Consider the following 24865-nt stretch of genomic DNA (forward strand, 5'->3'; position numbering starts at 1 on the left):
GTTGGTAGTGCTGCCGATCGATGGCTGGACCTGGAGGGGGAGTGGGGTTGCTGATTAGGGAGAGATCGGTAAGAGAGCCCCAGAGAAGCCGCTTCTCCCTGTTCCTTTTCCTCAGTCGTTCTCACTTCACTATCTGCACCTCGGACGCTCTTGCCCCCATTTCAAAGCAGAATGTGTGTGTTCCCGAGTGTGCGCGCGCGTGTGTGTGCGCTACCTTTACCCTGACATCAGTGTGACATGGCACTTAATGGACTCTGCCATGTGAAACAAGCACCCTCGGTTAATTACCTTGCCAAGGCCCTGGCCTTTCTGGAGCAGTTCATTCCCACTTGGGCAGGGGCCGCTCCTGCATGTGTGTGTGTGTGTGTGTGTGTGTGTAAGACAATGTGTGTGTGTTTGTGTGTGTGTGTGTGTGCGAGGGAGAATGCATGTGTGAGTGCACGAGTTCTCCATTGTTACTCTAATCCTCTGAAGTTGAATCAGATTCAGGCTCTTCCCTCTAAAAACAAGTGTTTTGTTGTCGCTTTTGCACAAATGCAGCAGGCTGAGGCTACAGGCAAAGTGCTAACAAAGAGCCAAAGATCCAGTAAAGCTGGAGGCTATTCTGGGAGTGGAGGGCTGCAGTGGTACACTTCCTGAATAAGCTCGCCTCCCTGCTTCATTCATGTGTCGATTAGCATTGAGTCCATTCTATAAAATCTCACATTTGAATAGAACTGACAAGCACTTTGTTGACTGCTGCACAAATGTCCATTTTCCAATTTATCTGTGTACTTCAATGAGTTTTTGGTGAAGTGCTCTATGAAATGGTAAATCCTCAAAGAGCCGACGTGTTTTTGTTTAAATATATTCAGTATTTTTGCACAAATATTTTCCTGTTTATTTTCATTTTCTATAATTTATTTGAATATATGTTGTATTTTGAGGATTTTGATTGTTTTTTTTTCCTCCACTCAGCTCAGCCGTGCCCCTCTGACAATGCAAGTAAATGTCTGAGATTCAGAGCAACGTTCTCAGGTTGACTGCCTGAGCACTCTGCTCTAAAACAGGTGGTGTGGAATAAAATATTTAATGGCATTCTCTGAATCTATACATAGCATGTAGTATAATGTGAACTCCAGTCCATATGCCACAGAAGTAAACAAATCCCACAGCTTTGTGTAGCTGTACACCTGCTGCCCACAGACTCCATGTATAATAATATATGAATTCATGAAAACCAAGTCACCAGTGGCCAACACAAACAGTTTTGATGTGTTCAGGCAGCTTGTCAACATCAACAACGAAGGCTTTGAAGGCTTAGTTGCAAAGCTGGGTTAACTACTTTTGTTACAAATTGCCTTTCATATGCAAAAAAAAAAAAATGGTGTATCCGCCAAGTGTGTAATAAGCTTAATGTTTAAGACCACGAATGGAAATGGAATAATTTGCACTTAGAATTAACTCCTGCCTTCTTTTCTGTCCTCCTCCTCCTTTTTTATGCTGTTTCACCCAGCCTTAATCTATATTGTTAAAGTGAAAATCAAAAGCAATGGCAGCCTCTTTTTGACATTTTAAGCATAAACTATGTGGTCAGTCCAAACTTTTTGCCAAAGATAACAGAATTACGGTATACTTAAATAATGATAACCAATAATTCATGGATGGAAAACACTTCAAAGAGCTTTCCATTAAGAGAAAAATATTTAGAAGAAGGATAAGCAATTTAATTTTTTTTAGAAAGTTTGAGTCCCTCTAAAAGGAAGAAGTTTAAAATGTTTGTAAAAACAAGACTCCATGTGTTAAGTTCTATCTTATTGTGACATCAGACTGCACACATTTCTTGCCTCCACTTGCACATACACTTTTGAGCAATGGGGATCCAAACTTTCAGCTTTCTTGGCCTTCAAGCTCGGTGGGCAACAAAAATGAATTTAGTCAATGTTGACAAACTGTAACTTACCGTCAGACCTTGTAGTCCTGCTTTTTGTCACCAGGATGTTTCATATTCAGCCCCAGAATTATAGTTCCCTGTCTCTTGCTTCAGATGTTTTAGTGGGGCTACCCTGTGTTTATCTCTGAATTACAGGTTGGGCCTCTAAATACAGTTTATACGTTGTTGTCATCTGCTTGCTGAGATTTCTGAGAAGTGGCAATTTTCAGCTGAAATCAAAAAGGAGTATCGATTGCACCAACGGAGAGTTCAACTCCCAAAATGAAGTATGGATGTGATTTGAAGGCTTGGAACTGAACTAAGGCACTTTGATCAGGAAATCTGAGGAGGCAACAATTGTGACATGGTTGTCTTCACTGTAGATGAAAGGAGAGTAGAGGTAGTTTTTTTCCCCCCTCTCTGTCTGTCTCCATCGTGCATTTTACAGTAAACAGTCTCTGACAGAGCCTCCATCTCTCTTTGAGATGCAAGTTATCCAGGATTCAATCAAACTTGAATTTTGAAAAAAGTATCTTTTAATTAGCTCATTGTTCTTCCCTGCTCGGTCGAGATTAAATTTCATAGGCACAGACAGCAGCTTTCATGTTCAGAAGTTTCATGTGATGGATTCTTTTTGAATGTGCCTCCTTTATTACTCATAAACTCCACAATGGAGTCCATCGTGTGCCAGGCCCAAAGTTAGCAGACCTCTCCATCTCCTGAGGTGTTCCATTCGTCATGGCTGATTATACAGCATGAACTGCCAAAGTAGAGTGAGGCCTGACTTTACCTCTGTCATTACCATAGTGTGGATATACACTACATCAGCTCTCTTTCAAACTTCCAGGCTGGTGGCAGGCAGGAGAGAGACTGGCTGCTGGGCACCGCTGTACGGGGCGTCAACCACCTTCATTAATGATGCAGCAGACACTACCTCTTCTCTTGCCAAGACAGACAGAGAGAGAGAGAGAGAGACAGAGAGAGAGAGAGAGAGAGAGAGAGGGAGAGAGAGAGAGAAGGAGGGGAGAAGGGCCCCTGAACTGAACAGCCCCGTGGGTTAGCCGTTAACAACCCCCCACCCCCTTGCGTGCCCAACACTGCCTGCCTGCCTGCAGACTCAGTCCAACTCTCCGTCTACCTCATCCTGTTCGTTTCCGACCACAGCCAGGTTGAAACTGAGCCGGTCCCAGAGCAGCAAAGGGAGAGGCAGGTGAGGGTGAAAGGGAAGGAGGTAGAGTGACAGATAGCGGTTAAGGATGCTGACCGGAGCCTCAACCGCACTTTGCCAGCCAGAGAGATAAGCGACATCCTGCTGGATTGGCGCTGGAGAGGGGAGTTGGCTTTTAGCTCTTCCTTTCAGCGTTGCCATTCATCTCTTCCATTCCCCCCCCCGCATCATAGCTCCACTCCGGCAGGATCAACTTGTGCATGCAGAGTTATTTTCACCAAACGTAAAGTTTGTCCACCAGCAAGGTGCGGAGGAAAAATTTATAAAACCTTAATCCAGGAAAGAGGTGCCAATTTTGATTAAAAACGAACAAAAATGTTGCTTGTGTTTTGTGCCATCGCTGCCCTCTGGCCTTCTTTTATCAAAGCAGCTAAATGTACCAATTTGCAGCTCTGCCTTTATTAGATAACAACATGCTGTTATTCTGAGGATGTCATATTTTTATATCTTATGCAACCATATGAAACATAGTCCCCAGCAGTGAAAACCTGTAAGGCTCTCTGGCTGCTCGTGACTACCTGAACTCGCAGCGTTCATGTTCATTCGAAAACAGATAAAGCAGCATTTTTTTTCCCCCCGCTTTCAGGAGCTGATCTGCAGTCCCAACTGAACTTGCTGGAGTTTTAAATTACTCTAATATTGCGCATTTAAAGGCCTGCGGTTTGTGAAAATGTAAACAGAGACCAATTTAAAATTTCAGCTGCCATGAGGCCGCTTTGTGGTGGATGTAAGGAAAGAGGTGTGGTGCATCCCACCCACATCGGCGTAATTATTTGGCTGAAAACGATAACCCACTTTAGTGGAATTTTGTTGCGCTCAGCACAAACTCTACAGCGGCTTGCAAGACACACACTGACATGATTGAAAGGTGTACTGTTCTTAGGAGATCGTGTCTTGCCATGCAAACTATCCCTCTTTTCTCTTCATCTCTTTCCCACCCACTCCAAGCAAAGTGGCATTTCCATTTTAAGATTGCCTCCCAAGCCCCTTTGTGAATAGAATCGAATTACACTGAAAAGCACCAATTGATTCTTTCTGAGCACAATAGTTTTCATCATTTAAGCCAATCCCAGCAGGTTTCCCTTTTCTTGAAGTACCTATTGAATCCGGTCCAAGAAGTCATTGTGACCATTTTATTGTTTCAAAATGGGTAAATGGGTGAATGGGTTCTGGGATCAGGAAACACAGCTCTGAGGAACCGTGTCAGAGGAGACCAAAGTGAGGGGAGCTGGGGGGGGGTCAAGAGTTCACGCAGTACATGCTCGAGGTCTAAGGTATGCATTTCACTGCTTTAACACACCGATGCTCTTGTCACAGAGTCTACCTAGGACCCAAGGGCTCCTTTTAATGGTGGCATTGAGGACTGGATTCCAGCTCATTATAACTGCTAATTTGCCACTAGGACAGTGCACCAGAAAGAACAGTTTCAAGCTCAAAGCAAAGCCGGATGAGAGGCTTTTTTTCATGCACGGCACATTTTTGATGGAGGAGAAAGAAAGAGGAGGGAGGTTATCCTCGAGGTGTTTGATAAATGAGCACCCACCATCCAGGCTCTTTGCAGCCACCCACATCCAGGACACCCTATCCCCACCCACCCCGAGCTTCTGATTACCCTTTGAGGGCACTGTAATGCAGCCTTCATGGTCATAATCTCGATGCGTACACAGCACAGCGAGGCAGGGCATCAGGCCCCACCCTAACCTCCCCACCCCAACTGTGATGAAAGGCAGAGCAGGTGAGGAGTTCACATCTCCGCTCAGGCTTTAATCAACTTTCCTGCAGACATGCAGTAATGTAAAACAGAGAATAAGAGGTCAATCCCGTCTCCGACACTATAACAAGCCCTGTTTTTCCCCCTCCAACATCACCCCCTTGAGCAGACTTATTATGGACTAAGTGAAAATGGGGGGAAAAAAGAAGAACATCGCTTTTCCAACCCCACTCAGCAGCTACTGACATCAGCTGCCAAGTTTGCAGGAGCCAGGGGTGTGGCCCAGCAGAAAGCCTCTGGACCAAACTCGGCCTTTGTGTCTCCACGCTTTGACTAGCTACCTGTGTTGATGGACAAAGCGAACAGGGGCACTCTGGGTAGTCAACAAAGGGTTTGAGTTGGATGTGTCTGCAGGAGCTGCTGCAGCAAGTGATGTTCAGCCAGCGATACATGGACGAGATCCATGTGCACTGTCACAACGGCACTGGTGTTGTATATCAGTGAGACACTCCAGTTCTCACCTGGAGGGGTGCCAGTCTGATGAGCTGGAAGCCAGGCAGATTTTAATTAATGTATTTTTTTTTTTAAATTTTACTTTCCGTTTTTTTTTTTTTTCTCTGCTCATCAGCACTTAGAGAAACAGAATCCGATATACTCTTTAAGGCTTTGCTTTTGAACCAGATATGAGACAGAGGCTAAGAAAGGAGACCTTTTTTGTTACATTAAAATGTGTGAATCGTAGATGATTGCGAAATGTCACCGGCTGCTATGGTCACGTCCCCCACCTGCTTGTGAGCACAGACCGGAATTTGAGCCCTTTTGTAAAAGCAACTTCCCCTAGCTGCAACCAGGAAATTAGACTATTAACTGAAAGAAAAAGCACTGTGAGTTTGCGAGTGTGTGTGTGAGTGTGTGTGTGAGTGTGTGTGTGTGTGTGTGTGAGTGTGTGTGAGAAAAAGGCCCATGCGCAGCTCTGTTTTGTGTGTTTATATGAGATGTTTTATTAAAGGTGTCTGTCTATTGTGCTTTAAAATGGAGCTTGCTTGACCTCCACTGCACGACCGAGCACTGTTGAAATATTTACCATCCGCAAAAATTGTCACTTTGCCCAATGTCCCCCGATCAGTCATCTGGCCTGTGTGACCCTCGATTACTTCCACCCCCTGCCTCCCTGTCAGGCCTACATGATCAGGCCCTGGTGGCTGCTTTTGTCCTTTTCCCTCTGTAATGTAGTATTTCATGCTTTCTTGCCTGATCTGCTCGATCAGCAGTATTCCCTCTGTCCCTCTGCACCTCCCCCTCATTCACCCTGTCCATTTCCTCCCTCCATTGGTTTGACATACACGGCAAAGAGCAAAGAACTTGCTTTTTTTCACTGAGGTGGACTCACTGGAAGTTTGGATCATGATGCGCTTATTGACTTTCTTTCGCCTCCCATCTTTGAAGCTTGTCTTGGAGTAACGGGGAACAAAGAGAAATGTCAGAATGACCAGGAAACAATATTATACTCGATTCTGCTGTTCTTATCTAATTAAATTAATTCCTGATATTATCGCGGTGCCTGCGACGGCGCGGCTGGAACATAACAAAATTCCTTCAATGTTGACGAATGCTTAAACTGTCACAAAGTAATTACGAAACAGTGTTATTCCCTCAAAAACAGCGAATTAAAGTTTTACTAAAACAGTCAAGAGTAGAACTTAATATGTAACATGAGGTGCCTGAATGAGATCAGATATAATCCTTCTGCTCTTTCCCTCCATCGTTGGATAAACAGAGACAATCTCCAAGCTCTCTTTATTTATATCCTTAAGACCAAACCCAAACCTTGACTGTATATTTTTCTTTTGAAGATCTTTTCCACGGATTAAGGTGCTCCTAATTGACTCAATTATCCCGTCCAGTCAAAGTTTGAAAAGTAAAGTGTGGGTTGTGAGGATTTTTCTGGCATTAAGTCGTCATTGAGGGGGCACGCGGGCCCAGTGTATTTACTGCCAGAGCCTGCGTTTATCCGACCTGATGCCTCTAATGCGGGTATCAATCTCCACAATGCGTTCTCCCTCCAATATGGGTCGTGTCATCTCTGGTTAGTGGAGTCTCCTGATGAAATTGTCCAAAACTCCACCGATCAATCAGGCTTGCCGAGGGATTGATTTTCTTTCATCTTTCTCGTCTTCTCTTTCTCTTCCTGCCCCTCTCGATTCGGAGGCCTCTGATGTTTCTCAATGTAAGACGAATGTCGCACAGAGGGTAAAAGAATGGCCTGCTTTGACCCACACCTACAAAACATTTCAGCTTTTTTTTTTTCTCAGCTTTCTTTTTCTTCTTCCCTTAAATCCCCTCCCCTCTCTTCAGACTTGGGTAAAAGAAGCATCCTCTCTCATCCTGATGCTCTCCCCTCTGTCTACATTAGCTCTCGCTGCGGTCGGTTAAAAAAAAAAATCTTTCTCCAAACAGTAGCTAAGTCCTTTCATTTCTTCCCTTTCTCTGGCTAAAATATGCATTGTAGGAGTAGAGTAGTGAAAAGGCTACAAGACAGGCAGGTCTGCCCCCGGTTTCCCTCTCTGGCTAGGGACAGCACAGCTCGGCGGATCAACACCCCCCCGCCCCCCATTTATATGGGCCTCACGACTTTCCCCATAATGAAATATTCACAGGTCACTGGTTCCCTGAGAAATGATGGGGGTCAGTCAATTGCTTTTCAGCGAGTAATTTTCTCCCCCTTCAGACGGCCCTGCTTGTCGTGTTGACAGTCATTAGCGCAGGAGGAAGGCTGGATCGAAGCGCAAGTGTGACACTTGTCAGACAGTAGCAGTCTTTAGCTCCTCTGCCTCTCTTTTATTTCCCGCAACCTTTTCTTCTATTTTATCTAGCTTTTACGCTCTTTTTTTTTGTGCAACCTGCTGCTTTTCAGCTTGAAGTCAGCTGGATAAATCATGCCACTGCAGTTTTTTTTTCCCTCCTATATTTCCAGCCTCCATTTTCCGTCTCTCTTTTTTCTTTTTCTTTTTTTTTTTTTTATCAAGCTGGTTAATTCTGTCAAGAGAATTTCCTCCTAGTTAGTATGTTAAAATTTGCTGGCTGTTGTCTCCTAAATGTCCCTTTTTTGTGTAATGATTCATTTTGAAACGAGGCCATCAAAAGCCAATCAAAAGAGACACTTCAGATTTGGTGATTGGTGATTAGACCTCTGGAAATCCCAGGGAAAGTTTAGCCAAGGCTCTTTTTTCTTTATGACTCAGCCTGACCTTTAAAGATATTAACATTTGACATGATGAATGGTGCACAGAGGAGACAGAGACTTTTCCTATTAACCAGCTGCGGTGGAGGAGGATCACACTCTTTCCTTAATCCCCCCCACACACATCTTGCTGTCCTTAAAGGGGGGAAGAGAGAAAGAGAGTCACGTCAAGCGGTGACATACTGTTAAAAAACGATGCAGGGGTTGGTTTGAGTGGGGGTCTTTTGCTGGTAAAGGCACCGCAGATGGCTAGCCTGACCCCGAGGAAAACTCCAATTAGCTAACAGTAATGGCCGGGCCCGGTGCCTTGTATCTGCAGGCAGCCACCGCGCTGACCCTTAGGCCTCGCGTTCCCCCGTTCTGCTGAGATGTGATGGAGCGCTGCAGAGCAACCGTGGCAATCTGTTTCCATTGTGTCAGCTGCCACATAGCAGCACTGTCTTCAGAGCCTCGGCACACACACACACACACACATACACACACACACATGTCTGTGTACTCAGGTTACACTAATATATCCAGCTGATTCTGGCCTTTAAATAACAACTGGATGTCACCGGGGCAGGCTTGTCTGATATGATGCAGGCATGTTGGACCCGGACACAAAACTTGCATCAATTAAATAAATAAGGGCCCCGGATCATTAACTCTGTCAAGGAGGGGGGCTGGTCCAATTTGGTGGCTGTTAGTGAGGAGGATGAAGTGTCTCATGGAAATTTGGTGAAAGTTGGGACATGGGCCAAAAACTTAAGTGATTAATTTTTGGTGTCAATCCAGGATTTGTTTTTTTTTTTTTTTTCTTTTTAAAGGATGCCTTATCTTGATTGTTTACCACCATGTGTACGTTGATCCACACGCAGAGCAGAGATTTTCCCTCATTAGAGAGGCTTGTGTAGCCTTGGCGGGGGTAAATGTGCTTCTTTGAAACCTTGTGTTTCGCACGTGCTCCCATCATTAATGGATGCTGGACGGGCCCTGGTACGACTGCAGGTTGTGACTCTCAGTATGCAAACAGCATTATAGCATTAGTGTTTGGCCCACTTATAATCAGTGCGTTTGCTTTAAATGTCCACTTTCTTGTACTCTCTACCAGTTGAACTATTACGTTTTGTTTAGAGCAAAATGTTTCGAATGAAGCAGTGTGACTTTGCTGTGAGCACTTTCACCTGGTTTAGCATTAGAGAACACCCATTCATGTACATGACACCCTCCGTCCATCAGTGTTATAGACTAAAACATGCACATGTAGGCAAAACCAAACACCCACATATTACCTTGTCCATCACCACGTCTATAGCAGGGCAGTCAGACTCTGTCAGGAGAAGAACCGCGGCTCAGAGAAAGAAAACACAAAATATAGTGAGGTGGCAAATTACAAAAAAACACTTCTCACTCATCATTCTAACGTGAGCACAATAACAGGCTGTCTGTTTGGACACTTTCACTTCATCGTCCTTCAGCTGCACGTCATGTCATTTCACTTTTTTCTTTTTTACATTACCACACTGTTGCGTCTTTCAACTGCTGCAGAACTGCAAAGAGCTCTTTTTTCTCTCTCTATTTGACAGCATTATTTCCTTTTTTTCAACCAGCTCCTTTTCTGATTTCCAAAGTCTCAAATCCTTGATTAGGTGGCTGAACAAAAAAGAATGCAGCTGCCTCTTTCTACATAATGTAAATCAATGTTCGCAAGCCACTAGTTTTAGCAGCAAATTCCTCACAGTCCGTCCTCAACTGTAGTAATTTCCCTCTGAATAAAAACATGACAACTTTATTTATTTATTTGTTCGGCTGCTTGTTTATTCATTCATTACTTTTTTTCCCCCCTTTTTTTTCTCTCTCTTTTTTATTTTTTTTTTTATTTCAACGCGTGTTTGCTGAGTGTGCAACCTCTTTTTCAGGCATCGCCCTGCAGTGCTCTCACACAGCCGTGCACGTTAACTCTCAGTGTAGTCTCGATTTTCCGCTGATGGCTACCGAGCAGCTCAGTTAGGGGATAAGTGTTTTGCTGAAGGGCACGTGGGTTGGAGATGGTAACTTGAAGGAAAGTTAATTTACCTGCCAACACTTTGCGCTCGCAGCCAGCGTGAGGAATTATGTTTAGCTGGAGAAATGTCTCTAAATCTCAGGTTTCTGCTACCACTGATAACAAATGTAACCTGCTTAGTGAATACTAGATGTAAAGTGTCACAGTGTTAATGAAAGGTATTTGAATGAGGTGTCATATGAGGCGTATAGAAATCCACATCTGCTTTGCTTAGCCTCTATTAAAGAATAAAGCTGATTTTATGTTTAATTTATGAAGCAGTGGTTTTTCCGTAAACGTTATTCAAACAGGAGGAAACAGTGCATTTGATGGGTACTATTTTCTACGGCGGATTAATACATATTTTATGCTCTGGTGAGTCGGACAATATATCTGAAAATAAATTACAGTCTGTGTGTTTATGGCAATGAAGGAACATGTGTCACCCGGCGCAGTGTGACAATACTTGTTAGCGGGATCAATTTAATGTCTTTTCAGGGGATTTGCTCACAATAAAAAAGACAAAATATGAGCAGGCTTATTCTTAACAGTAACAGTGCTGCTTTTTTTTCTTCTTTTTTTTTATTACAGCCTCATCCTTATTCTGCGTTTTGTCTTGAATACAGAGAGACGCTGCCCTACAGTTCACATCAAAATATCACTCTGCTCATAATGTGCTGTGCAGTTTGGCCTCGGTGTCTGTTCGGGGGAAAAGAGAGCAGCTGGAATCCCCGTTATTACAAACTTTTTCACTTAAAATGAGTGGTGATTAATTAGGAAAGATAGATCTCTGCTTCCGCCTCTCTATTTTTGTATCTTTTTTTTTTCTCTCTCTATCTCTAACTGTCTCTCCGCCATGGGGGCAGATGTTTATAAGGAGTAGATATTGCAGTGCAACAGCAAAGCCAAATATACAGGCTCGATCAGAGAGCAGAGCTGTTTCAAAGATGGTTTGATCTTGTTTAGATTTTGATAAACATGACCAGAATGTGAGCAGTCTTTCATATTATAGTTCTATCTGTGTGTCTGGGTGCGCTGATTATTTTACATGTAAACATAGGACCTGCTGTGTATCACTATTACAGCTTGTGTCAACATGTAAACATTGCACGGCATCAATCTTGCACTCAGCACAAGTGGACAGAGCTATTATGTTAAAAGCCCATTTGCCCGACATATTCTTAGCAAAGATGGCCTCTCGCGGTGGGAGGAGTCTCATCCAGCAAGTATTGATAAGCCCATTGATTGATTGATGGTCCCCGGAGATTTATCGATTCATCTCCGTTCCAAATGAGCTACGAGTGCTTTTTCCTGCCCAGAGGAAAACAACCACACAAACCGCACAAGCCCCTGTAATGAGAATTCACCGACTTATTTTGAGCCGCGCGGCACCGCGTACATTCCCTCTTCGAATTTGATCTTTTTTGGAGCTGAGGGTGGAGGGAAATGTGCTGTTTGAAATTGAAAATGAAAATTGTTGCATGGTGTTGTGCCGCGAGATTTACAGAAAGATTCACTCAGGCAAGGCACTTTACCCGATCACTGTACAAAGTCAATCTCCTCCTCCTGAGGTTTTAGGAAGAGTTTCAGGGCGTCCTTAGGTAGTTAAAAGTGCATCGACTGTGGATGGGCTAGTGGGATGTGTAGATTAATGCAGTGGAAAGCCATCCCTCAAAGTGCTTAGAATAATTAGAGTCAGGCTTCCAACAGAATGGGCATGTCACTGGAGGAAATTGTATTTTTATTTACTGTGTCGGGTCTCCCTTGGCCTCCCTCTCGCTCTGTCTCTGCCTCTCTCCATTTGTACGGCGGCGGAGCTCGGTATTCAGGAGCCGGGTGTTTCTCAAAGTGTCTTAAAGGTGCTGTCAGAGTGCTGTGATGCATCTCTTGGATTTGTATCTCTGCGTGTTTCCACATGTGGGCGCACACCATTTGTATTCCGCGCTGGCATTTGCATTCAGGAGTGGATCCAAGTTCTGTAGGTGTGCATATTCACATATGTACCAGAGCTCGCAACTATGTATGTAAATCTGCAGCATTAGCATGCGTTTGAACTTTGAAATGTGCAATTTATGAGAGAGTGTGTGTGTTTTCCTTTATGGCTGTGTGCAGTGGAGGAAAGTAACTGAGTACATTTCGGCAAGTAATGGGCTTAAGTACAATAATCTCGCACTGTACTCAAATGTTTCCATTTTATGCTGCTTTGTGCTTCTAATTCATTACACTGCAGAGGAAAATATTGTACTTTGTGCTGCACTACATATTTGACAGCCGTGTTTATTCTGCAGATTAATGCTTTTTGTAGAGGACTGCACAAAAAGCGTATTTGTAATTTATTCCCATCATTTGCTTTAGACTTTAAACTCCTTTTTTGGTTGACCAATGTAAAAATAAAACAAAAAACAACAACTTATATCTATATATATATACTGTACAGTGTGTCAGCTCTCGGTTAATGAGTATTGATTGTACACTAATTTTCACAATTAAGCAACTTGGGAATAATGAGCGCTAATAAGACATTCAGAAAGCAGTACAGAATGGTGAGATACGAGATATTAGATACAAACATATCATCGGCTTATGATTTAATTACCGGACGGCAGATAAAGTAGCTAAATTAGCTCCACCTCGCACAGCTACGGCATTAAACAATGCTTAAATTAATGCTTCAGTAGCAGAAATTGAATAATAAAACACTCAAAGTAGCCACTATTCTGCAAAATGAGCACTGTTATATACACTTTGCAGGCAATTTTCATCTAGATGATGAGCTTTACATAGTTTTTTTTTTTTTTTTTTTTTAACATTGTTCCTGTATTTCTACCTTTACCTTCGGAGTGGATCTGACTCCTTCCCCCTTCTCCTTTCTCTGTCTGTGTGTGTGTGTGGCTGCATGTTGGCCTGCACACCAAAGTGTAAAGGCATTTCCCATCTCAGTGCAGTGGACGCTGGTGGACAGCGAGGCGGGCCATTGATAAATTGATCAGAGTGAAATTGTGGAGTAGTGAGACATGCTCTAAATCCCTCCCCCATCACCACACATCCCACGCGTGCACACACCCGACTCTGGCATCAATTATTGTGGATTGCGTGGTTGACAGAGTGTAAACCAGGTGCCAGCCCTCAATCCAATTAAAGAGATTTAATTGGAGAAAATAAATGGAGTGTGTCCACAAAGTGCTGGCTTACCCACATTTAGTAGATTTTTTTTTTTTACCTTTTTGAAAACTAAGGTTTTGTTTATGAAAGACCGACTGCATCTAATAAAGCCTCAAGGCTGTTGCTTTTCCCAGACTGCCTTGCTCCACAGGTCAGTAATGCAAACAATCCAATTTCTCCAGTCTGAGAGCTGTACTGGCATGTAGAAATTGGATTATTATCTAAAATGGGCCCAGCAGGTGTTTCTGTGATACAGTGTAATTTTAGGATGGTGATAGTGTTTCGCATGGCCCAGGCTTAAATTCCCAGAGATGCTTTTAAAAGAATATCTAACAAACAAGTTGGCAAATCTGCCACTCTGGCCTGTTAGCATTATTACCCCGCAGTACAGGCCTCGTAACGGGGGCTGCTGCCTGAACTTATTTCCTGCGGATCTCCTGCAGATGCCTGCGAGAGATGGCAGCCATCACAGTCTGAGAAGTTCGTCGAGCTAAAGAGAGGCGTCTGAAGTGGTCAGGTAGCGCTCACGGTGGTCCCGACTTTTCTCCACCTAGCTCTTTTCTATCCAAATTTGTCCCCGGGGGATAAGGGAGTGTGGCTCATTCCCGTCGCCAACCACCCCCCTCCTCAACTCCTCACAAGGGACAGACATGCATAATTCAGGATTGTTATCTGTCTGCTGCTAACCCCCCTCTTCTCACACACACACACACACACACACACACACACACACACAGATCTGCAATGAAACAGTCTGACTGCACATCAATGATTCACCAGACAGCACCCCCCCCTCCCATCCCCTCCACTCCCTTCCCTCCGTTGAGGGAATCATATGGAGCCAACAGGGACTCCACAAGCATGCAACTTCCTATAATTGGAATGAAAAAAGGGCCGAGTGGAGGAAATGCTGTATCAGGGATCTGGCGAGAGCGGCATAGGTGTTCAAACAGCCATTCAGCAGTGTCAACCAGCAGATGGGCGACTGGGTGCGTGCGTTGGCCCACTCGTTAGCCACCAGAAGAGGAATCAGGAGAGACGGAGAGGCGACGCAGCGCCAGGGGCTTTAAAAGGCAGAAGCACTTCAGAGTTTGGATTCATCTCTGTGAAGAAGACAGATTTTAACTCTCTGAAATGCAGCAGTGCTGGGACTGGAGACAGGCTGCCTTAGCCTGCCTCCCAGCCTCCCCGCTGCGAGCATCGCCGATTCCCCAGGTTGCCCCAGCCTCTTTATCCTCCGAGTTCTCTTTCTTACCACGCTCACCTTTTTTCTTTCTTAAACATCACAGGAGCAAATCAGCAGACAAGTGATTGTACAAGTTTTCTCAAGCTTTCAAGAATTACCACCATTTCATCATGGATAATCACAGTTAATAACCCTTCTCATTAAGGAGACGAGAATCACGGGTCATTAATATTGTTAATATCTTCTCCCTTTCCTTCTCTTCTATCTCTCTTATTCCCCCTCTCTGCGTGCCAGAGGGAGTGGAAACAAAAGGATGACTAAAAAAGAGCTTAGCGCGACAGTGATTAACCGATCGGGGTAGATGGACTGTGATGAATCAAAGTTATCTCTCAAATCTTAATAACTGGAATTAGCCCCTGATTAGATGAGCTTTGGCTACAGCAGGGAGTAACCGGCATTTTCACTTCAAAGAATCCCGCCCATGTAAACCTGTTCCTCCTTTCAATGCGGAGCGAAGACAAAAAAAAAAAAAAGAAGAAGAAAAAAAAAGATTCAACGCGGCAAATAGGCCAATGGAAGCCAGAGCGATAGATGCAAATACAAAGGGAGTCATGAGAGAGCGAAGAGAATGAAGAGATAAGCGGCCATGTTACACCTGTTCTCCTCCCAGAACTCAGTCATTACTGTGCCTTCTTCTCCATTTATCTCTCCTTTTCACTTTTCTCTCTTTTTCCGACATGCTTGGGGTCCAGTGGGAGGCGTCAGAGTCTCCGTGACAGGGTCATAATGAGAGTGGCACTCTCCTTCATTTGCATATGTTTGCCATTGTCACAGCGGTCAAGGAATGTCATGTCGAGATTCCTGCATGCTTAAGTAATGGCATTTTGTCCCCACGAGGAACTCTGGCCCCAGTATCATAACCCCCGCATGCAAAAAAAAAAAGAGAGAGAAAGAAGACTGAATTAACATGACAATCAGCTGATTCTAAAACAAATGTTGGCATTTTTATCCCCTGTTGGATCTCCAAAGACTCATCTGTAGTCTGAGGACCAAGTGCGCTGGCATGACGACTGATTTATGGGTTTATATGACCAGAATGACAGAACATCCCACCGTTCAGTTATCAGTTTTCATTTTATTCAGGTCTTTATCTTAGTGATCAATAGCAATCTCAAAGAAGTCGTTCAGTTTGGGAGGATTTTTAATGGAATGTACGTCAATATCTCTTAGTTCTGACAACTTTGGAAGAAGAAGAAGAAAAAAAAAAAAATCCGAGAGGAGAAGTAGATGAAAAAGTTCTCTGGTGTGTTTTTGATGAGGTCAAAGGAGCACGCTGTCTCCTCTCTCTAATAAATGAGTCTGAACACCGAACCGGATGCATCCCACAAGTTAATCCAAATTTTGACACCCAGTGTGGAGTAATTAGTCCCAGATGTAAATATCTGTTATGCAACAAAAGAGGCAACAGCACTGAAACAGACAATTATCTCCTCTTATGGTGTTGGCAAAACGCTATGAGTCTAACCATGTGTAACTGATGGCTTTTTCACGGGGCCTCTAGGCTTATTTGGTTGTGTTTTTGTTTATTTATTTATTTATCTGCATTTTTTACCATGCAGCGCCTGAGCCCAGACAGCGCTGTGGCTGAGACAGACAGGTTCATTACATGTCACAGGAGTTCAAAGTGATCCTCCGTCTACTCTGTTTATTAAGTGGCGCTCCAGCGTCTCTGAGGTATAGTAACACTCGCAGTCGCACCGCTAAGAGCAGTCCCATCTCGGTACGAGGCTCCGTGTGCGGTGCCTCCGCTGCAATGTAATGAAGAAATCAGCAAGGGATTGAGGAAAATGAACTCTCCTTCTAATACCTCCATCCGAGGCCGTGGAGCAAATAAGTGCTCCCAATAACGAGGAAAAATCACGTTAGAGGGGATGAAACATATGTGACACGTGAAAACGATTAAGCCTCTCAGAAAAGAGCGACAGAAACATGCACAAAATCTAAATTGACTTGGACGCAGAGCGAAGACACCGAGTGTTTATTTTCATGAATTGATTTTTCCGCAAATGAGATGGAAAAATGGAAAGACGGGAGTTTGCAGGGGAGGAAATGTGAGACAAAACAATAACCCACTCCCCAGCCTATTTGAAATCATAAACCTACTGTGGTGGTGAGGAAGACCGGGGGTTTTTGGTAGTGGTGGGAGTGTGTTGTGAATCTGCATTAAATTGGGCTGCTTCTCCTCATCTCCCCACTCTCTCGCTCGCGCTCGCTGTAATTGGTTGACTTGGGGGAGGGGAATAGCCATTGCACCAAATATGGGCCTCATCATGAGAAACTCTGCTGAAGGTGTTTTGTTTTTGTTGTTGTTGTTTACCTCTTCTTAGTTTCTCTTTTCTGTCTCACCTTGAATCCGCTGTGTGGCATGTGGTTGTAATTAACACATGCTGCAGCCTCTGGTGAGTGTTAACAGAGAGACTTGGAGTAAGATCATGTGGCTCGCCTAATTAAAATGGACCCGGCTAGACAGCCTTTATTTATGCGCCTTCAAGACAAAATGAATGCCAGTTGCCTGTGGAAATCATCTCAGGCCGTCTTTTCGCCTGCCTGCCTGACTGTCTGTGTGCGGGGCTACAATTAACCGAGCATCAGCAGCAGAGCCGGGGACAACAAGAGGCTTTCATGCAGCTGGCTGAAAAGCACTCAGTGTTTCGTTTGTGTTGCATCAACTGATTGCCGTGCGTTGGCCTCCGCTGAGCTGCATTACACTTTTCACAATAAACTCTGTTCGGGTTTGTGCTGTGACGGCCCTGCGGGATTTGTCACAAGTTTGCCTCTGTCACTGTCAGCCAGTCATTAAAACCAAATGAGCATTGTTCTAGAGAGGAGTGCTCGGTGCACGAGCCTTCGGATGAGACGAGAACAATTTTCGGGCCCTGAAAAAAAGCTTAAGGTTCACTCTAAAAAATGTTATGTCATCTGTAATCTGACAAAGCAAGCTGCTTGTGTACGTTTTCCATGAAGGAATGAGACAGCGGTGCTGTATGTTAAGCATTCACGCTGTTTGGATTATGCAAAAACACTGCAGAGCTGATCATAAATCTATCTGAATTGCTTAATGTATAGAGTCAGGAGGAACATTTCTTGCTTCTTTAGACTATTAGTGTCATACAGTAGGAAGCATGTAAAGCAGAAAAGGCCTTTGCTGAAAAATGATCGGAGCTGCGTGTGACTGAGCTGAAGCCATAAAGCTGCCCACTCCATCACGGCTCCTATCGCTGAGATTGATCAGCCCGCTCCCATTTGAGTGATTTCCCTCCGGATTCAATGCAACGCAATTAGTCGCCTGCCGTATTTTGCCTTTGCGTTGCTCTTTGACCCTCCATCGCGCGTATGAGTCAGTGCAGCACTCTGCCGTTATGAGTTCCTCCTAACAGCTCCTGTATTTGCACAGCCCATCTCCTCTTGGCCTCTCAACACCGTCCCTCCCAGCGCTACTAAAGAGGATCACGGATAGCTGGCGAGCGGCCAAGCTGTTGTACCTGCTGAGATGGAATATAGCCTTGACCATCTACACTGGGGTTAACAGTGAAAGTCTCCGTCTCTCTCGGAGCACCGTAAGCTGGGAGTTTCTTTCAGACTGGCAGCCTCAGCAGTGGGCATTGCCACGAGGCCTCCCTGACCTCTTTGGCTCCTGATGCTGACTGTAAAAACAAAAACTCCACTCCTGAAGTGATCTCCTTAAGTAAGGGTTTCCAATCCAATTTTACACAAGGAGAGTGCTTAAGATTAGAGATAGTGTTTTTTATTGTGCTCTTCAGTAATAGGAGTAGAAGGGGTGAAAGGAGAGATGGAAGGAAAGAGGGAGAGAGGAATGGAAAGGAAAAGAGATCGATAAAGGCTGCTCTCTCCGGTTGCCTTTATTCTTCGTCGCCGTGCCTGTGGAGATGAGGTTTAGGCGGCTCGTGGCTGCAGGCCATGCGAGGGGGGCATTAAAGTGTCGCAAAGGGACCTGCTTTTTTCTCATAAACAGGCCTGCAGGTAGAGAAACACTCACCAGGATCCCAATATAACAACAACTCGTAGCGCTCGTTCGCAGCCATAATGAACAGCAATCTCTTTTCAGCGGAATGAGATGTACTGTGTACCTGACTGGTTTGTCATGGAGGGCTTTTCATTACAGCGCCGTGGATGTTTGCCGGAGCTGACTCGCCTCAGCGGAAAGGGCGCGCGGTTGCACTGGGACGAGCACAACTCCCCTGATTTGCATGGGCCTTTTTTCTTCTCCCAGTTCATTTCCAGTTGAATAACTCGTTTGTCACATACATCAGAGGAAGGCGAAGATCATACGAAAGCCAGTGTTACTTTGTGTTTCACTAATGAGGCCTGTACTCTCCGCCTCCTTGCTTTTGCCTTGCTGCCCTTTGAAACAGCAGCGACATGGTGCTACAACACTTTAGTAGTTTTCTTTCTCTGATACCAAGCTCCAGGCTGTTATCCTGTTTGTGTGTCACTTGGCTCCGTCTCAGTCCTTTGCACTTGTTTAAGGCTCAAATAGCAGCAGACCTGACACAGATACACTGGCCTGCGTGCCCTGTGATTGTAGCGATTGAGATTTTGACCCGAGCACAGAGGGACACTCGAAGGCAGATGACGGTTTAACAAGTTTAGTGGAACATGTCATGACTAATGCAGAAGCGAGGCACGGGGGGGAAGAAACAGAACAGTAAACTACACCATAGATTTCCCTAAAAACTTAGGAACTGTCAAATAAAACGCAGAGGATGTAGCAAACAAGAAACTAAAACCAGAAGCTCCTCTGCAATGTGCTCAGCAGAAACAGTAGACAGAATAAAGCGCTCAAATAAAAATGTCATGTTTTTTAGGGAGTTTTATTCCAGGACCAGAAGGATCCACAGAAAATAAGCCGAGAATACAGTCAACACCACCTGCTGATTAATGCCACAGTCCAGCTACACAGCATGTTTGTTTACATGCATTTTATCATGTTGCGAGCATATTTGAAGCATGACATTTATAACACAAAGAAACCATTTTATCCAGCTCTGTGCAGACATGATTCTTGCATTTTACAGTTTTCTGGCTGTTTGCGTCGCTCCCTTCAAATTTTAGGCACTCTGTCATTTTCGTTCCAACTTAGTTACCTAAACAGTTTAAGCCAAACGTAATTTGGTTTCTGGCTGGCAGGACACTGCTTCATGCACCACTCTGCTGGATTGGCATTTAATTGTTATTAATGGAAGACAAGAACAACAATATTTTTATCTTTAATTTTCTTTTCAGCATGTACATCATTTTTCTTGCTTTATCGATCAGCTAATAGTAGATTAAGAGAGAACATCTGTTCACATGGCAGACCAAAACTAACGTCATGTCAGTGGAGGCAGCAGTGAGAAGATGGATATGATCGAGGAAGTTTAGTTTAACCCTCTGAGACCCAAGCAGTTTCTGGATGTTTCCTGCTCTTGTCACATTTTTAGTCGCTGTGGACTAATTTGTCACTGTACTATAAAGTCCTGCACCTCTATGGAAGCAGCACAACCATGGCTAGAAGTAGAGAACTTAAAATTGTATTTTGTGCAGTATGACATAGTTATAACGCCACAAATCATAAAAAAAGAGAATATTTATTTGACAAAAATAGAAAAAAAAAACAGGAAACGACATGGACAACATTTTTCCAAGTGCCCACAGATGTCATTAACGCTGGACAGATTTTTACAGAATGTTGTTAAGTCAAGCAGTTTATTTTTTGGTTTAAAATAAAAAAAATTAGACATGTAGACTGAAGTGACTTTGATAAAATAAGATTTTTAGCTTGCATTTGGTTAAGTTTTGTGATTGAGCAGCATGTCACCCATGAGTAGTTTAAGGACCGTTGGAAAGCAAAAAACCCAACAAATTTTCAGATGTGGTTGTTTTTTAAAGACAACATGTCTTTCAAACCTACCGACATGTTTTGGGGGCTCAGAGGAAGTAATACATCCACAACTGCTGTTTGTAATACTGTAAGAGAGAACGTTACAACTCTGAAAATCAATGCAACAATCATTTTATCAGTCTGAACATTCACAACGTATTCATTACATACAGTTCGTACCACAAAGTCGTATACGTTTGCATGCGTTATATTGACCAGGGCAGTTCATTGCAGTATGACATTGCATTTTATTGTGGTAATACCTTTTTTGCTGCATGACCCTGCATATTGCTGCAGCCTCCCGCATCAAGACGCCTCCTGTGCCAATGCGGATCTCACTGAGAAACTAATGAGGGGTCTGTGTTTTTTGACAGCCTAAGGTGCCACCATATCCTGGATTAAATCAAAGTAGCATAATGAGGTTTCCCCCAAAAAACAAGGATAAGGGTTTGTCCTGAAGTCTGAAACCTGGATGTGTGATGATGATGATCAGAAGAGCGGTAAACACGCTCCTTCTGTAAATTCTTAAAAAACACAGATCAGGACCATGGGCAGCGGTCCTGACAGTGACTAAATAAAAGACATAACTGAAGCTTTGATCTCTTTAATGACATGAGCAGTGTTTGATGTACAAACACAGCACCTTCTTGTTTCCGGGCTGCTGAGCTTTCTCTCTCTCCGCCGGACTGTCGAGCGCTGACGTGTTGACGGCTCGCGCAGGCCGGTTAAAAGGAGGACACGGGATCTGGTAGTACTTTCAGCTGTCATACCAGGAGGTGCATCTTTTTTTAGGTAACCAACCCCATTCTCCTTTAAAATGGGCGCTTAGAAGTTGAAAATTGCCAACATCAAGAGCTTCCTTGAATTAGGATGCCCCGCAATGCAAGTGTGTTATATAATGCCATGACTGGAGGGAGAGGAAAAGTAGAGCACAGGGGTAGAGATTAAAAAACTTTCTGCATAAAAAGAGAGGAGGGAGGAAGAGATGAGCATAAAAGGGAAAGGGGGGAGCGGGGGGGGGCATTGAGGGAGAGACAGAGGAGATAGAAATATCGTATAATGAAAAGGAGAAGAGGGGGATTAGGTCAGGCAGGCGTGAGGGTCCGGTCCTCCAGCAGGAGCAGCCTTGAGGCCTGGCAGGCTGCAGGAGGCTGGTCAATCCCTCTCCTCTCTCAAGGCTTCTCTCTTTTTTCATTTAGATAATGGAGCATTTCCTTAATTGGCAGAGCACAGTTTAGGCCGAGGTTTGTTTGCCAACACGTCAGAGTAGAATTATTTCCACTACATTTACAGCATGGTGTTGCTCAGCTCTCTCATTAAAACCACAGCCTCCTCCTTGCCCAGATAGCGCTTTCTTTGGAAATCCGCAGAAGAAGGCCAAACACCACAGCAGCAAAAAGGAAGAAAAAAAAAAACCCAGAAAAGCAAGCAGAATAAAACACATTTATCTACTATCTCACCATCCCCAGCCGGCTTGTAAAGGAAGAGACAGAAACTTCTCTGTTTACTGTTATTGTTTTTCTCCAATCATGAACCCTTACTTCTGGCTGCTATTGTGTGCCTTTCCCTCCTCCTCGCTTATCGAAAGAGTTATGCTTTGAGCTCGCATGATCTGTATCTTTAAATTTGATTGAGGGTATTTGCAGGGGGTGTTATTGGATTTCAGTGTTATTGTCTCACCTTTCCCTCTGTGTTTTTAATGTTGGGATGGATATTCGCTCCAGCAGCACTGATCTCACTGTTCTGCTCATTAGTCTGAATTCACAGAGCCTAGTGCTTTGCAACAATAAGGCATGCACTTCTGTAGTCCAGCCATTACTGAGTTTAACAATGTGCACCAGCCAGAAAAGTCCATTATTTCTGCAGCTCATCATCTCAAGCATCCACACGAGACAAAGGGTCTGTGAAACTGCTTCATTGCAAAGGGCCATCTATCACTTAAGTCAGTAGCAGAGACTAAAAAACATATGTGGTGCAGATACCACATACTGAGTGTTCTGGCGGCATATGGACAAATCAGAGTTGTACGAGTGGGGCTGGGGTTTATCGTCAAACTTTTTTATTTTTTTTTTGAGTAGTGTGGAAAGGCGCCTCCATTGAGTACAAAGAGGTGGCTTCATTCACTTACTCTCTGATGAGATTTTTGCTGATTTAAACCAGAGTTTTGCTCGTTTTATTTTGCCAAGGTCCATGTACCGCTGAAAATTAAAACTGAGTGGATTTTAGATTTCAAAGAGGTATCAAAAAACGTGACAGAAAACCCGAGTATCGTTTTGCCGCTTTACTTGATAGAAACAAAGGCAGGCAGCGTGAATGGAAGTAAAGTTTTTGAAAAGCGAAACGCAGGTTGCTGCGAAAGTGTGAAAGTGGAGCTCGGAGACGGAGCAGCTGCTGGTTTAACAGACCTGTCATTGGAATCAAAGGCTCTAATCAAAATTTTATCAATTAATTGATCTTTCCTCTTGTGCTTTGCCACAAGTGCAATTGAGATTCCCCCTGACTCTTGCCCCTCCAACAGCAAGCCATGCTCTACACCATAAACTGTGTTCATTAGCGAAGATCAAGGATTCCTCTAATCTGAGCTGAGATGTGATATGATGGCTGTTTCCTCCTGACTTAGTTGGTTTGCAGGACAACTCTCCCCGGTTGCTTCCACATCGCACCAGGGAACTTGCATATCTTTCATGCTGTTTGTACAAGTCAAACAATGTACTTTCGCTGGAATTTCGAGCACAGTTCTAACGTTGGCCTCCCGCTGTGTGTTTCTCGCAGGGTAACCAAGAGGCCACCAACCCCCCAGAAGCGATGGCCCAGCCGTACACCCCAGCCCAGTACCCACCTCCCCCACAGAATGGCATCCCCGCAGAGTTTGCGGCACCACACCCGCTCCCGACACAGGACTACACCGGGCAGAGCCGGGTTCCTGAGCACGCCATGACCCTCTACACGCCCACACAGACGCACAGCGAGCCGGCCGGCACTGACAACAGCACGCCCACCATCACCGCCACCACGACCGCACCGGTCAGTGTCCTTCATCACCTGCAAACACTGTTCTCAACACGCTGTCAGCAAGTAAAATATATTCATATTACCATTTTTTTCGAATATTATTTATAAATGTATCACTGTGCTTATCAATATGTAATTGTCAAATTGTGCTTCTTTGCTTTTGTAGCAGTAACAAAATGTCATGTGACTTACAGTGAAACTAAATGTTGTCATGTTTTGCTACTTGTTTCCCCTGATTCCCTGATTTTTATTTCACCAAGTAGTTAGCAGAGTTTAGCCACTCTTAGAGTCTGAACGTTCTGTCCTCTTCATGTGTCAAACATTGTCTCTCTGTGCAGTGAAGGAAAAGATAGATTTACAAATTTGCCCCAAATCCAGCTCTCTTGCATACAGCATTAAATGTATTTTAGAGGGTAAAAATCAGATTTATTTCTTGCGTTTGGCCTTTAATTACACATCACATAAAGAGTAAATTTTATAATTATACATGCTCTTAAACAAGGTATGTAAACAGATTATTTATTAAGAGACTTCAGAAAAATGATCTTATGCACAATTTAACATGTAAATATGGCCCATCTGCATTAATGTAACATATTTACATTTTTAATTGTCTTTGTTAACATTTTGTAGCTCTATTACGTTTACATAAAATGCATTTGGTAATTTTGCAGTTACATAAGTGGCGTTGTGATGGAGATAGAAGTCGTATTTCAGCTCAGTTTTTCTTCCTCTCGTCTTTTTCACTCGGTAATTTGGATGTTTTCTGCATAACAAACACAAAAAAATCCCGACCTTTATTAATACCAGGTGAGGGTTAAGAGTGCGACTCAGTCAAAAGCGAGAGTTACAGCTCTGCACATTCATGAGCAGCAGCAGACTTTGATGTCCAGGCCAAGTTCAGCGCTTGATGATGGAGGTGAATCTGACTGAAAATGTGCTCTTAAAAAATGAAAGTGCATATCTGAAGAACCGTTTGGGGCTCCCTCAGAAAACACGTCAACCTGAGCTGTTTTATTTATTTGCGTGAAGGAGATTTGACATGCTGTAGACATGAATGATTCAGGCTTTCTGAAAGGCGGACACGCCCTTCCCTCCTCCCTCATCGTGTTGGTCTCAGTTCAAGGAGCAAAAAAGAGAGATGCACTTCTCTCCAGCAGCCAAACCCAGCTGCTGCTCAGTCAAATCATCTAATTATCTGTAACTACACTCAAAGATTTTCCTTTAAACATAAGACATCATCATCGTCTGTGCCGGGACATGATCGTACTCCTGTTTTCATTCCTTTTCACCTCACCATTAGAGTGCATGTGTTTGAAGTGTTGGCACTCCACGTAGAAAACAAACCTCTGGCAAAGGCTTGTAAGTGAGTGAAATTCTAAATTATATATTATACATTTCATTCTTGTGTACTGATTCGCTTACATAAAATTCCTTGACCTGGGA

General features: G+C 43.9%; 1 protein-coding gene across 1 annotated transcript in view; it reads left to right on the forward strand.

The window, feature by feature from the left end:
- The window catches only part of LOC103356361 (RNA binding protein fox-1 homolog 3-like), a 77239-nt gene that overhangs the window by 21807 nt on the left and 30567 nt on the right, over positions 1 to 24865 (forward strand). The window contains exon 2 of the mRNA XM_008280466.1: positions 23180 to 23431. Within this exon, the coding sequence (XP_008278688.1) occupies positions 23180 to 23431 (252 nt within the window). The remainder of the gene's footprint in view (positions 1 to 23179; positions 23432 to 24865) is intronic.

The sequence above is a fragment of the Stegastes partitus genome, unplaced genomic scaffold (genome assembly GCF_000690725.1).
Source record: "Stegastes partitus isolate 25-593 unplaced genomic scaffold, Stegastes_partitus-1.0.2 Scaffold195, whole genome shotgun sequence".
Lineage (NCBI taxonomy): Eukaryota > Metazoa > Chordata > Actinopteri > Pomacentridae > Stegastes > Stegastes partitus.